The sequence below is a fragment of the Panulirus ornatus genome, chromosome 46 (assembly GCF_036320965.1).
Source record: "Panulirus ornatus isolate Po-2019 chromosome 46, ASM3632096v1, whole genome shotgun sequence".
In the NCBI taxonomy this organism is placed as follows: domain Eukaryota; kingdom Metazoa; phylum Arthropoda; class Malacostraca; order Decapoda; family Palinuridae; genus Panulirus; species Panulirus ornatus.
The window spans coordinates 29,720,843-29,736,497 of NC_092269.1; the positions used below are offsets into that span (position 1 = coordinate 29,720,843).

Genomic DNA, 15,655 nt, shown 5'->3' on the forward strand with positions numbered 1-15,655 from the left:
CCCTCTTTCCAAAACTCTTGCATTTACCTCCCTAACAACCCCATCCATAAACAAATTAAACAACCATGGAGACATCACACACCCCTGCCGCAAACCTACATTCACTGAGAACCAATCACTTTCCTCTCCTCCTACACGTACACATGCCTTACATCCTCGATAAAAACTTTTCACTGCTTCTAACAACTTTCCTCCCACACCATATATTCTTAATACCTTTCACAGAGCATCTCTATCAACTCTATCATATGCCTTCTCCAGATCCATAAATGCTACATACAAATCCATTTGCTTTTCTAAGCATTTCTCACATACATTCTTCAAAGCAAACACCTGATCCACACATCATCTACCACTTCTGAAACCACACTGCTCTTCCCCAATCTGATGCTCTGTACATGCCTTCACCCTCTCAATCAATACCCTCCCATATGATATACCAGGAATACTCAACAAACTTATACCTCTGTAATTTGAGCACTCACTCTTATCCCCTTTGCCTTTGTACAATGGCACTATGCACGCATTCCGCCAATCCTCAGGCACCTCACCATGAGTCATACATACATTAAATAACCTTGCCAACCAGTCAATAACACAGTCACCCCCTTTTTTAATAAATTCCACTGCAATACCATCCAAACCTGCTGCCTTGCCGGCTTTCATCTTTCGCAAAGCTTTCACTACCTCTTCTCTGTTTACCAAATCATTTTCCCTAACCCTCTCACTTTGCACACCACCTCGACCAAAACACCCTATATCTGCCACTCTATCATCCTATCATCAAAGACATTCAACAAACCTTCAAAATACTCACTCCATATCCTTCTCACATCACCACTACTTGTTATCACCTCCCCATTTGCGCCCTTCACTGAAGTTCCCATTTGCTCCCTTGTCTTACGCACTTTATTTACCTCCTTCCAGAACATCTTTTTATTCTCCCTAAAATTTAATGATACTCTCTCACCCCAACTCTCATTTGCCCTTTTTTTCACCTCTTGCACCTTTCTCTTGACCTCCTGTCTCTTTCTTTTATACATCTCCCACTCAATTGCATTTTTTCCCTGCAAAAATCGTCCAAATGCCTCTCTCTTCTCTTTCACTAATAATCTTACTTCTTCATCCCACCACTCACTACCCTTTCTAATCAACCCACCTCCCACTCTTCTCATGCCACAAGCATCTTTTGCGCAATCCATCACTGATTCCCTAAATACATCCCATTCCTCCCCCACTCCCCTTACTTTCATTGTTCTCACCTTTTTCCATTCTGTACTCAGTCTCTCCTGGTACTTCCTCACACAGGTCTCCTTCCCAAGCTCACTTACTCTCACCACCCTCTTCACCCCAACATTCACTCTTCTTTTCTGAAAACCCATACAAATCTTCACCTTAGCCTCCACAAGATAATGATCAGACATCCCTCCAGTTGCGCCTCTCAGCACATTAACATCCAAAAGTCTCTCTTTCGCACGCCTGTCAATTAACACGTAATCCAATAACGCTCTCTGGCCATCTCTCCTACTTACATAAGTATACTTAAGTATATCTCGCTTTTTAAACCAGGTATTCCCAATCATCAGTCCTTTTTCAGCATATAAATCTACAAGCTCTTCACCATTTCCATTTACAACACTGAACACCCCATGTATACCAATTATTCCCTCAACTGCCACATTACTCACCTTTGCATTCAAATCACCCATCACTATAACCCGGTCTCGTGCATCAAAACCACTAACACACTCATTCAACTGCTCCCGAAACACTTGCCTCTCATGATCTTTCTTCTCGTGCCCGGGTGCATATGCACCAATAATCACCCACCTCTCTCCATCAACTTTCAGTTTTACCCATATTAATCGAGAATTTACTTTCTTACATTCTATCACATACTCCCACAACTCCTGTTTCAGGAGTATTGCTACTCCTTCCCTTGCTCTTGTCCTCTCACTAACCCCTGACTTTACTCCCCAGACATTCCCAAACCACTCTTCCCCTTTACCCTTGAGCTTCGTTTCACTCAGAGCCAAAACATCCAGATTCCTTTCCTCAAACATACTACCTATCTCTCCTTTTTTCACATCTTGGTTACATCCACACACATTTAGGCACCCCACTCTGTGCCTTCGAGGAGGATGAGCACTCCCCGCGTGACTCCTTCTTCTGTTTCCCATTTTAGAAAGTTAATACAAGGAGGGGAGGATTTCTGGCCCCTTGCTCCCGTCCCCTCTAGTCGCTTTCTACGACACGCGAGGAATACGTGGGAAGTATTCTTTCACCCCTATCCCCAGGGATAATATACATATATATATACATATACACATACACACACATACACATACATACGACATATACACACACACACACACATACATATATATACATATGAAAAATGTAAGAAACAATTTAGAAAACTGAAACTTCTAGCTTGAAATGAATGAAAAAAATGAGTGTCACATAATGGTTCAACCTCTGGCTATGGAAAAAGGAAATGTATAATTTATTTACACAAACTTCAATAGCAGTTCTCATCAATTTAACCACTGTATCAATAAGCTTCAATGTCTAAGCTACATTTTTTTCCAATTTCACTATTTTCTTGTCAAAACACCATGTATGAAAACTATCACTCCAGTAACACAACTATAAACATTTATATATATAAAATGTAGGTACTTACCACTCCCACACACACTTGTGAATCAGGAGAAGAGTCAGCAGTCTCCCTATGTAAACACTTAAGAGCCAACCAGCGCATCGCAACCAGCGATCATCCCTCCTGGCGCACAACACCTGATGAATCTATGTCATCGGTCCTGGCCTCCCCCTATGCCCTCAACACTCACAGTATCCCTCAACACCCCAGGTACCCCAAACACCCACAGATCCATCCCATAAAACAAGGGAACTCCAAGAATTTTAATACAGGGAAAATATGTAAATGTCATTAGAAAAGGAGGCGCTGAATTTGTTAGCTGCTCCTACCCAGTTCGTCCGGAGGATGTAAACAATTGTGGAGACTCACGACTGTAGTGTGAGGCTAGCTACCCTGCTGTAGTGTGAGGCTAGCTACCCTGCTGTAGTGTGAGGCTAGCTACCCTGCTGTAGTGTGAGGCTAGCTACCCTGCAGTAGTGTGAGGCTAGCTACCCTACTGTAGTGTGAGGCTAGCTACCCTACTGTAGTGTGAGGCTAGCTACCCTGCTGTAGTGTGAGGCTAGCTACCCTGCTGTAGTGTGAGGCTAGCTACCCTGCTGTAGTGTGAGGCTAGCGACCCTACTGTAGTGTGAGGCTAGCTACCCTGCTGTAGTGTGAGGCTAGCTACCCTGCTGTAGTGTGAGGCTAGCTACCCTGCTGTAGTGTGAGGCAAGCTACCCTGCTGTAGTGTGAGGCTAGCTACCCTGCTGTAGTGTGAGGCTAGCTACCCTGCTGTAGTGTGAGGCTAGCTACCCTGCTGTAGTGTGAGGCTAGCTACCCTACTGTAGTGTGAGGCTAGCTACCCTACTGTAGTGTGAGGCTAGCTACTCCACTGAAGTGTGAGGCTAGCTACCCTGCTGTAGTGTGAGGCTAGCTACTCCACTGAAGTGTGAGGCTAGCTACCCTGCTGTAGTGTGAGGCTAGCTACCCTGCTGTAGTGTGAGGCTAGCTACCCTGCTGTAGTGTGAGGCTAGCTACCCTACTGTAGTGTGAGGCTAGCTACCCTGCTGTAGTGTGAGGCTAGCTACCCTACTGTAGTGTGAGGCTAGCTACCCTGCTGTAGTGTGAGGCTAGCTACTCCACTGAAGTGTGAGGCTAGCTACCCAACTGTAGTGTGAGGCTAGCTACCCTGCTGTAGTGTGAGGCTAGCTACCCTACTGTAGTGTGAGGCTAGCTACTCCACTGAAGTGTGAGGCTAGCTACCCTGCTGTAGTGTGAGGCTAGCTACCCTACTGTAGTGTGAGGTTAGCTACCCCACTGAAGTGTGAGGCTAGCTACCCTGCTGTAGTGTAAGGCTAGCTACCCTACTGTAGTGTGAGGCTAGCTACCCCACTGAAGTGTGAGGCTAGCTACCCTGCTGTAGTGTGAGGCTAGCTACCCTGCTGTAGTGTGAGGCTAGCTACCCTGCTGTAGTGTGAGGCTAGCTACCCTACTGTAGTGTGAGGCTAGCTACCCTGCTGTAGTGTGAGGCTAGCTACCCTGCTGTAGTGTGAGGCTAGCTACCCTGCTGTAGTGTGAGGCTAGCTACCCTACTGTAGTGTGAGGCTAGCTACCCTGCTGTAGTGTGAGGCTAGCTACCCTGCTGTAGTGTGAGGCTAGCTACCCTGCTGTAGTGTGAGGCTAGATACCCTACTGTAGTGTGAGGCTAGATACCCTACTGTAGTGTGAGGCTAGCTACCCTGCTGTAGTGTGAGGCTAGCTACCCTGCTGTAGTGTGAGGCTAGCTACCCTGCTGTAGTGTGAGGCTAGATACCCTACTGTAGTGTGAGGCTAGCTACCCTGCTGTAGAGTGAGGCTAGATACCCTACTGTAGTGTGAGGCTAGCTACCCTGCTGTAGTGTGAGGCTAGCTACCCTGCTGTAGTGTGAGGCTAGCTACCCTGCTGTAGTGTGAGGCTAGCTACCCTGCTGTAGTGTGAGGCTAGCTACCCTGCTGTAGTGTGAGGCTAGCTACCCTGCTGTAGTGTGAGGCTAGCTACCCTGCTGTAGTGTGAGGCTAGCTACCCTGCTGTAGTGTGAGGCTAGCTACCCTGCTGTAGTGTGAGGCTAGCTACCCTGCTGTAGTGTGAGGCTAGCTACCCTGCTGTAGTGTGAGGCTAGCTACCCTGCTGTAGTGTGAGGCTAGATACCCTACTGTAGTGTGAGGCTAGCTACCCTGCTGTAGTGTGAGGCTAGCTACCCTGCTGTAGAGTGAGGCACAAGACGTAAAGCAGCTAAAGTGTATCTTCAGATCTGATCTTCAACCAGACTATCTTTTTTTTCCCCAGTATGTTTTCCCATTTTTCTAATGGTTCTTTCCTCACTTTACGCAAAGCCTCATCCACTTGATCTTCCTGGGTTTAAAAATCAGCTCTGCCTTTCGTTTTCTTTCAACACTGGACTCCAGTTTCCAGGCTCACCTCCTTTTTCTGTAAGTGGAGCAGATTCTACAAGGCATTTTTTTTCCTTTTTTCAAATTAAGTGAGACTTAAATTATATCATCCATGGGGCCTTTTATCTTCCCAGGATTAGAATTTGAGATGTGGGAAAGCTAAGACCCTCTGAGGGTTAGCTTTAAGCCATTTGTCTTAGCCTTTGTGACTAATCCGCTTTGGCCATTTTCCAGGCTCTGCTCTACACCCTCCAGACCTTCTACAGTTAAGGGCAGGTGACTGGAGGACCTTAAGGGCCATTTTCACCGCTTGGAAGGCTAGATGTTCCATAGGGCCGTTTCGCAAGCGTCCCTGAATATCAACCCTGAAGCATGGACCTTTTCAGACCTTTTCACTAAGACCATACTTAAGGGCCTTCAGAGTGTAAGAGACTTTTTTTTTTTTTTATAATACTTTGTCGCTGTCTCCCGCGTTTGCGAGGTAGCGCAAGGAAACAGACGAAAGAAATGGCCCAACCCACCCCCATACACATTTATATACATACGTCCACACACGAAAATATACATACCTACACAGCTTTCCATGGTTTAAACCCAAACGTTTCACATGCCTTGATTAAATCCACTGACAGCACGTCAACCCCGGTATACCACATCGCTCCAATTCACTCTATTCCTTGCCCTCCTTTTTACCCTCCTGCATGTTCAGGCCCCGATCACACAAAATCTTTTTCACTCCATCTTTCCACCTCCAAATTTTGGGCTCCCTCTTCTCCTCGTTCCCTCCACCTCCGACACATAATCCTCTTGGCAATCTTTCCTCACTCATTCTCTCCATGTTGCCCAAACCACTTCAAAACACCCTCTTCTGCTCTCTCAACCACCTCTTTTTATTCCACACATCTCTCTTACCCTTACGTTACTCACTCGATCAAACCACCTCACACCACACATTGTCCTCAAACATCTCATTTCCAGCACAATCCATCCTCCTGCGCACAACTCTATCCATAGCCCACGCCTCGCAACCATACAACATTGTTGGAACCACTATTCCTTCAAACATACCCCTTTTTGCTTTCCGAGATAATGTTCTCGACTTCCACACATTCTTTTAAGGGCCCCCCGAATTTTCGCCCCCTCCCCCCCCCTATGATCCAATTCCGCTTCCATGGTTCCATCCGCTGCCCGATCCACTCCCAGATATCTAAAACACTTCACTTCCTCCAGTTTTTCCCATTCAAACTCACCTCCCAATTGACTTGACCCTCAACCCTACTGTACCTAATAACCTTGCTCTTATTCACATTTACTCTTAACTTTCTTCTTCCACACACTTTAACCAAACTCAGTCACCACTTCTCAGTTTCTCACATGAATCAGCCACCAGCGCTGTATCATCAGCGAACAACAACTGACTCACTTCCCAAGCTTCTCTTCATCCCCAACAGACTTCATACTGCCCCCTCTTTCCAAAACTCTTGCATTTACCTCCCTAACAACCCCATCCATAAACAAATTAAACAACCATGGAGACATCACACACCCCTGCCGCAAACCTACATTCACTGAGAACCAATCACTTTCCTCTCCTCCTACACGTACACATGCCTTACATCCTCGATAAAAACTTTTCACTGCTTCTAACAACTTTCCTCCCACACCATATATTCTTAATACCTTTCCACAGAGCATCTCTATCAACCTATCATATGCCTTCTCCAGATCCATAAATGCTACATACAAATTCCATTTGCTTTTCTAAGCATTTCTCACATACATTCTTCAAAGCAAACACCTGATCCACACATCATCTACCACTTCTGAAACACACTAGCTCTTCCCCAATCTGATGCTCTGTACATGCCTTCACCCTCTCAATCAATACCCTCCCATATATATTACCAGGAATACTCAACAAACTTATACCTACCTGTAATTTGAGCACTCACTCTTATCCCCTTTGCCTTTGTACAATGGCACTATGCACGCATTCCGCCAATCCTCAGGCACCTCACCATGAGTCATACATACATTAAATAACCTTACCAACCAGTCAACAATACAGTCACCCCCTTTTTTAATAAATTCCACTGCAATACCATCCAAACCTGCTGCCTTGCCGGCTTTCATCTTCCGCAAAGCTTTCACTACCTCTTCTCTGTTTACCAAATCATTTTCCCTAACCCTCTCACTTTGCACACCACCTCGACCAAAACACCCTATATCTGCCACTCTATCATCAAACACATTCAACAAACCTTCAAAATACTCACTCCATCTCCTTCTCACATCACCACTACTTGTTATCACCTCCCCATTTGCGCCCTTCACTGAAGTTCCCATTTGCTCCCTTGTCTTACGCACTTTATTTACCTCCTTCCAGAACATCTTTTTATTCTCCCTAAAATTTAATGATACTCTCTCACCCCAACTCTCATTTGCCCTTTTTTTCACCTCTTGCACCTTTCTCTTGACCTCCTGTCTCTTTCTTTTATACATCTCCCACTCAATTGCATTTTTTCCCTGCAAAAATCGTCCAAATGCCTCTCTCTTCTCTTTCACTAATAATCTTACTTCTTCATCCCACCACTCACTACCCTTTCTAATCAACCCACTCCACTCTTCTCATGCACAAGCATCTTTTTGCGCAATCCATCACTGATTCCCTAAATACATCCCATTCCTCCCCCACTCCCCTACTTTCATTGTTCCTCTACCTTTTTCCATTCTGTACTCAGTCTCTCCTGGTACTTTCCTCACACAGGTCTCCTTCCCAAGCTCACTTACTCTCACCACCCTCTTCACCCCAACATTCACTCTTCTTTTCTGAAAACCCATACAAATCTTCACCTTAGCCTCCACAAGATAATGATCAGACATACCTCCAGTTGCCCTCTCAGCACATTAACATCCAAAAGTCTCTCTTTCGCACGCCTGTCAATTAACACGTAATCCAATAACGCTCTCTGGCCATCTCTCCTACTTACATAAGTATACTTAAGTATATCTCGCTTTTAAACCAGGTATTCCCAATCATCAGTCCTTTTTCAGCATATAAATCTACAAGCTCTTCACCATTTCCATTTACAACACTGAACACCCCATGTATACCAATTATTCCCTCAACTGCCACATTACTCACCTTTGCATTCAAATCACCCATCACTATAACCCGGTCTCGTGCATCAAAACCACTAACACACTCATTCAGCTGCTCCCAAACACTTGCCCTCATGATCTTTCTTCTCAGTGCCCGGTGCATATGCACCAATAATCACCCACCTCTCTCCATCAACTTTCAGTTTTACCCATATTAATCGAGAATTTACTTTCTTACATTCTATCACATACTCCCACAACTCCTGTTTCAGGAGTATTGCTACTCCTTCCTTGCTCTTGTCCTCTCACTAACCCCTGACTTTACTCCCCAGACATTCCCAAACCACTCTTCCCCTTTACCCTTGAGCTTCGTTTCACTCAGAGCCAAAACATCCAGATTCCTTCCTCAAAATACTACCTATCTCTCCTTTTTTCACATCTTGGTTACATCCACACACATTTAGGCACCCCACTCTGGCCTTCGAGGAGGATGAGCACTCCCCGCGTGACTCCTTCTTCTGTTTCCCATTTTAGAAAGTTAATACAAGGAGGGGAGGATTTCTGGCCCCTTGCTCCCGTCCCTCTAGTCGCTTTCTACGACACGCGAGGAATACGTGGGAAGTATCTTTCACCCCTATCCCCAGGGATAATATACATATATATATAAATATACACATACACACACATACACATACATACGACATATACACACACACACACAAAACAATATATAATACATATGAAAAATGTAAGAAACAATTTAGAAAACTGAAACTTCTAGCTTGAAATGAATGAAAAAAATGAGTGTCACATAATGGTTCAACCTCTGGCTATGGAAAAAGGAAATGTATAATTTATTTACACAAACTTCAATAGCATTCTCATCAATTTAACCACTGTATCAATAAGCTTCAATGTCTAAGCTACATTTTTTTCCAATTTCACTATTTTCTTGTCAAAACACCTGTATGAAAACTATCACCCATAAACAACTATAAACATTTATAATATAAAATGTATTTTCAACCATCCCACCACATTTAATAAAAACACAGTCCCATTAAAAATTTAAAAACCCCTCCAACCCGATCATCCCCCCTCCAAACACCATAATCACATCCCTTCCCCCCCTCCCCCCAAAAACCCACACACCCCCACAATTTTCCCAAACACCCAAATAATCCCCAAAAAAAAACTCCAAAAATTTTTTTCAAAATAAAATTTCATTTAGAAAAATAATTTTATTCCACCCATTCTCCGGGGGTAAAAAATTGTGGAGACCACACGTTGTGAGGCTAGCTTTCCCGTGAGTGAGGTACACCCTACTGTAGTGTGAGGTATACCCCGCGTAGGGGAGGCTAGCACCCTGCAGTAGGTGAGGCTAGTACCCTCTGTAGGTGAGGAGCTACCCTACGTATGTGAGGCTAGCACCCCGTTGTTGGGGAGCTACCCTGCGATGTGGCTACTACCCGCTGTAGTGTAGGCTAGGACCCTACGTAGTGTGAGGACTCCCTGCGTGTTGGGGCTACCCCTACCCGCTGTGTGGGGCTAGTACCCTCTGTAGTTAGAAGCTACCCTGCTTAGTGTGAGGCTAGCTACCCTGCGTAGTGGGGTAGTTTCCCCTCTGTAGTGTGAGGCTGCAACCCGCGTAGGTGGGGCTGCTACCTACGTATGAGGTAGCCCCCTATGTAGTGGGTAGCACCCCACTGAATTAGGCTACTACCCTCTTATGTAGGCTAGTACCCAGAAGTGTGAGGCTGCTACCCTGCTGTAGGGAGGCTAGCTACCTGTGTTGTGAGGTAGCTCCCCTGCGTTGTGAGGACCCCCTCGAGTGTGGCAGCTCCCTCTGTATGTACTACCCCCTCTTATTAACTACCCTCTTAAATTATATACTCCCCAATTACTACTACCCAACTTTTATAGCACCCTCTTATTTCTGCTCCCTATTATTACTACACCCACTAATTAGCTACTCCCCCTGTATTGGGGGCTACTCCCCTTTTCTTTTGAGGTTCTCCCCCATTATTCTACTACCCTCGATTAATATCCCCTACTGAAAATTTGGGGCTATACCCCACTAAAGTGTGAGCAGCTACCCCTTTAGTTACTCAAAACCCTGCGTAGTTGGGGCTAGCTACCCTCTGTAGTGTGGGGCTAGCTCCCCTACTGTATGTGGGGGCTAGCTACCCTGCTGTATGGAGGCTAGCTCCCCGCTTAGGTGGGCTACCCCCCCTGCGTGGGGTTTGAGGCTACTACCCACTTAGTGTGGGGGCGGCTACCCGCTGTATGTGAGGCTAGCTACCCTGCTTATGTGAGGCTGCTACCCTGTGTATGTGAGGCTAATCCCCTACTGTATGTGGGGGCTAGAAACCTACTGTAGTGTGGGGCTAGCCCCCTGGATGTGGGGCTAGCAAACCCTGCGTAGTGTGGGGTACTCCCCTGTGAAAGTGTGGGGCAAGTCCCCTACTGAGTGTGAGGCTAGCTACCGCTGTAGATGAGGCTAGAACCCTACTGTAGTTGGGGCTAGCTACCCTGCTGTATGTGAGGCAAACCCCCCCTTTTTATGTGGGGCAGTACCCTGCTGTATGTGAGGCTACTCCCCTGCTGTGTGTGAGGCTCTACCCTCTGGGTGAGGTAGCACCCTGCTGAGTGTGGGGGCAGTACCCTGCTGTAGGGAGGCACTACCCTGCTGTAGTGGGGGCTAGCTCCCCTGCTGTATTGTGGCAGTACCCTGCTGTGTGTGGGCTAGCCCCCTGCGAGTGTGAGGTATACCCCTGCTGTAGTGTGGGGCTAGATACCCACTGTAGTGTGAGGCTAGCCCCCTGCTGTATGTGAGGCAGCTCCCTGCGGGGGGGGGCACAAGACGTAAAGCAGCTAAAGGATCTTCAGATCTGATCTTCAACCAATACTTTTTTTTTCCCCATATTTTTCCCATTTTTCAAGGGTTTTCTTTCCTCACTTTACGCAAAGTCACCCATTTGATTTTCCCTGGTTTAAAAATCACTCTGCCCTTTTGTTTTTTTCAACACTGGATCCATTTCCACTCACCTCCTTTTTCTGTAAGTGGAGCAGATTCACAAGGGATTTTTTTTTTTTCCTTTTTTCAAATTAAATGAGACTTAAAATTTTATCATCCAGGGGGCCCTTTTTTCTTTCCCCTTTGAATTGAGATGTGGGGGAAACTAAGCCCCCTGGGGTTTTGTTTAACCATTTGTCTTGCCTTTTGACTAACCGCTTTGGCCATTTTTCCCCTCTCCACCCCCCAACCTTCTACAGTTAAGGGCAGGTGACTGGGGACCTTTAAGGGGCCCTTTTTACCGCTTGAAGGCTAATGTTCCAAGGGCCGTTTCGCAAGCGTCCCTGAATATCAACCCTGAAGCATGGACCTTTTCAGACCTTTTCACTAAGACCATACTTAAGGGCCTTCAAGAGTGTAAGAGACCCAGTCTCAGAGACCTTATTTCGTCATCCCCTGACGACGAGTCATGAATATCCCTAAAACTTAGGTCAATCAGCCCTTGAAGAGAAGTCTTTTAAGGGACATTATCCAGCCTTTAAGACCTTCCCCTCCCCCTCCTCCTTGACCCAGACCCTTTACCAGGCCCTCTCCCGCAGACCAATTAACTATTGAGAATCAACGCCTCATGGACGACCTCCAACACTGATGACCTTTGTAATCCTCTTACTCAGGCCTTTAAAACCTCCTCCCCCCCCCCCACCAGACCCATAAACCACTGAAGACCAGCATCTCAGATACACTTTCCGACACCTGAAGACCACCATGTACCCTTTCATCCAAGCCATTCACCAGCCCCGCTCCAGACCACTTAACCATAGAAAAACCACCTTCTTAGACATTCCCTAAAGCCCACCTCAAGTGGCCTGCCTTACCCACACGCCATATTCCCCTTAAAAAATCCCAGCATCCTTTAGCCACTCCCCATTCATCTATAGAGAAGGAGAGCCTGGTTTCTTCCTCCTCTTCCTCCTCCTCCTGCTCCTCTTCCTCCTCCTCCTCCTCCTCCTCTTCCTCCTCCTTCTTCCGACCGTAATGGTCGTTCCTTGTAGGCTGGGGAGAAGATTTATACCCGGGTGGGATAGACCTCTCCAATCCAGGCGTGCGTGTAGGGGTTCCTCAGGGAGAGGGAGAGAGACATAAGAATATGAGGATCGAGACCACATGGATCACCACACCTCGAGGACGGGAGAGGTTCCCAGACTATGTGGGATTGAGGAGTGAAACCCCTTTTAGCAAGAGTGTCATAAAGTATTCATTTCATTCATTTATTCAGTGCTTTCGGGACGACATAGAATGACATTTTGGCATCACCCTCTCTCGTCTTTCATAATATTTTCCTTAATCAAACAGTTCTGCATTAGGAATGTAGACGAGACGACACACATATATACACAGGTCGTTAAATAATTTCAGACTCACTGAGCCGTCGCATATGCAAATGATTTTGCGTATTAAATTTTCTATGTATTAAAATTTTGCATAATTTGGTGCATTCCGGCATCCTGGGATATTTTGCAAAGAAGAACCAATCTTTTGTTGCTCTTTTCTTGCAGAGCAAGTGAGTGAAAATCACACAAATGACTTAGGAGGAACAAGAGACTTGACCATCTAGCGAAACGGAGCGAGGAAAGGGAATTACATGACATTGAACCTGAGATAAACACGAAGGGTTGCTTGGTGGTTTAGAATCACTGATAACTAGACTAGTTATCCCCCGGTGTGTGTGTGTGTGTGTGTGTGTGTGTGTGTGAGAGGAGTATAAGTTACCTGATGATGTACATGTCGAACGAAATTATATATGTGGGGATTATTTTGATGTAGTTGATGATTACTGATCTATGCGTAAGAATCTATATAAACTATCTACATATCTACATATATATATATATATATATATATATATATATATATATATATATATATATATATATATATATATATATATATATATATGTATATATATATATATATATATATATATATTCTGAACATTCTTCGGTGAAGGCATTCCACATTTTTGGGTTATACAGATATTAATATTAATCTATGTGCATTCAAAGGATTATAAGGATTATTTAGTGATATTAACAGATAATCAAACAGCTGATGAATGGGATAATCTTCGTGGATTACCTTGGATGACATTCGCTCATTATCTTTCACAGAGGGAGGGATATGTATAATATAATTACTGAGATGAAAGGTGTTACCGGACTCAACCTGCTTGTGATGCCACAATTAGTGGAATAAATAGGCACAAAACCACATCGTCAATGGACGAAAAGAGGTATGTTTTTGCCCCTATTACTCTCTCCCATTTTCTTTCCCCTTCATCTTCATCTTCCTCTTCTTCTCTTTTTCCTCTTCTCCTTCTTCTTCTTCCGCCTCTCATCTCTTTCTTCCTCCTCTATCTCTCCCCCAGTCTCTCCATCTCCCTGCTGTGTCAATCACACCACAAAGAAAATAAAACGAACAAACAAAAAACGACTCTCCAGCCACTTATCATAAGGGCCACATTGAGCAGTCCACACTTCCAATCAATCACCAACCTCCCTCTCTCTCCCCACATCCTCCTCCCTCCAATCCCCAGCCACCTAATCATCCCGAAGGCCTGGCGTTGCTCCAATCGCAGATCATCCCTCCTCCCTCCCCCGGAATATAAAGACGCCTGGGCTGGAATTTCATTATCACTTGGAATTAAAGGTAATTCCTTATTAGCGTGGGACGACAGATGTCTGTCTAAAAGACGGGAAGTATTCGTCTGTCTACAGACACTCTGTCATACACGATAAGGTTGATCCAATTGGCGTTTTAATGACCCCAATGCTATATATATATATATATATATATATATATATATATATATATATATATATATATATATATATATATATATATATATATATATATATATGCTCAATCCATATTTGTATCCTGGACAGAAAAACTTTTGCTCAAGCATGTATATCTAACTAAGGTTCCGCTCGCTGTATGAAGTTTTATTTCTAAGTAAATAACTGAAAGTATATAGAAATAATTTGACTTTAAGAAAAGTATCAGAGAAATTTATTGACATGTTTGATCAACAAGGTTGGTCGGGCTGGCGAATGGAATACGTTCCATTGGTCATTTCTTTAGTGTGTCATCAACCTTAGTTGTGAAATTAGTAAACACACCCTCCTCCAAAATGCCTGTAAACATCACCGTGGCTCCTCCAAACTTTGCAAAACGCTTCCCTCGCTCTCAAGCACCTCCCAGACACATTGCAAGCCTCTCCTGAACAATCCTACAAAATAAACAACCTGCAAGAATTATCCCCATTCTTAAAAGAAAACGAAGTTAAGAAGAGACCTTGCCTCCTTCTCTCTCTCTCTCTCTCTCTCTCTCTCTCTCTCTCTCTCTCTCTCTCTCTCTCTCTCTCTCTCTCTCTCTCTCTCTCTCTCTCTCTCTCTCTCTCTCTCTCTCTCTCTCTCCTCTAACTCACCTTGGAACTGCTTCAGGAGGATGTAACCTTTTCTCGTGTTGTCCTTCGTGAACTGCACAGGTCCCTGGCGGAGTGAGAGAGAGGAACGTACATTTAGTCATGGCTCAACAGGTAGGTGGGTGGGTGGGTGGCTTTGAGGTCCTTGCTGTATAATAGATAGGGATAGACATCTGTCGTTGGCTATGTAGGGGCGTGATAGACATCTGTCGATCACTATACAAAGGGTGATATCTTTAAACATCTGTCGATGAGGATGCACAAAGAAAAAAGGGATAGATGGAATGAACATCTGTTGATTATAATGCTAAATATACCAGAGAGAATCAGACATCTGTCGACTGCTGTGCAAAGTGTAATAGATGAATTAAACACCTGTCGACCACTGTACAAAGTAGGATAGATAGAATAGACATCTGTCGACGATCATTATGCGAAGTATGGTAGACAGAATAGACATCTGTCGATCATTATGTGAAGTACGACAGACAAAATCGACGTTTTCATCCCCTCATCATCAGTCTCTCTCTCTCTCTCTCTCTCTCTCTCTCTCTCTCTCTCTCTCTCTCTCTCTCTCTCTCTCTCTCTCTCTCTCTCTCTCTCTCTCTCTCTCTCTCTCTCTCTCTCTCTTCTCTCTCCCCTCCTTTCCATTTCCTCTTCTTTTCCACCTTGATCTTCTCCTCTTTCTCTTTCATCTTTCCTATCTCCTTTCAACCCTAACCCACTCTCCCTTCACCGCAACATCTACTCTCACCTCTCCCACGCTCTCCCTGACTCTCCCAAAATAACCATGGGATGTGCAGTCATCACGTAGCTGTAATGGCCCATAAGACGGTACAGTACTGGTGTCGTATATTTAGTGTACGACTTTCGCTGCAAAGAATGAGAAAAAATGAATGAAAAATGCATTCGTAAATGTTCTTTAGTATATATCTTTCATACATATATATATATATATATATATATATATATATATATATAT

General features: G+C 44.7%; 1 protein-coding gene across 1 annotated transcript in view; it reads right to left on the reverse strand.

Moving 5' to 3' along the window:
• GABA-B-R2 (gamma-aminobutyric acid type B receptor subunit 2) overlaps nucleotides 1–15,655 on the reverse strand; it is a 351,207-nt gene that overhangs the window by 98,070 nt on the left and 237,482 nt on the right. Inside the window, 1 exon segment of the mRNA XM_071688897.1 lies at nucleotides 14,677–14,740. Coding sequence (XP_071544998.1) covers nucleotides 14,677–14,740 — 64 coding nt within the window.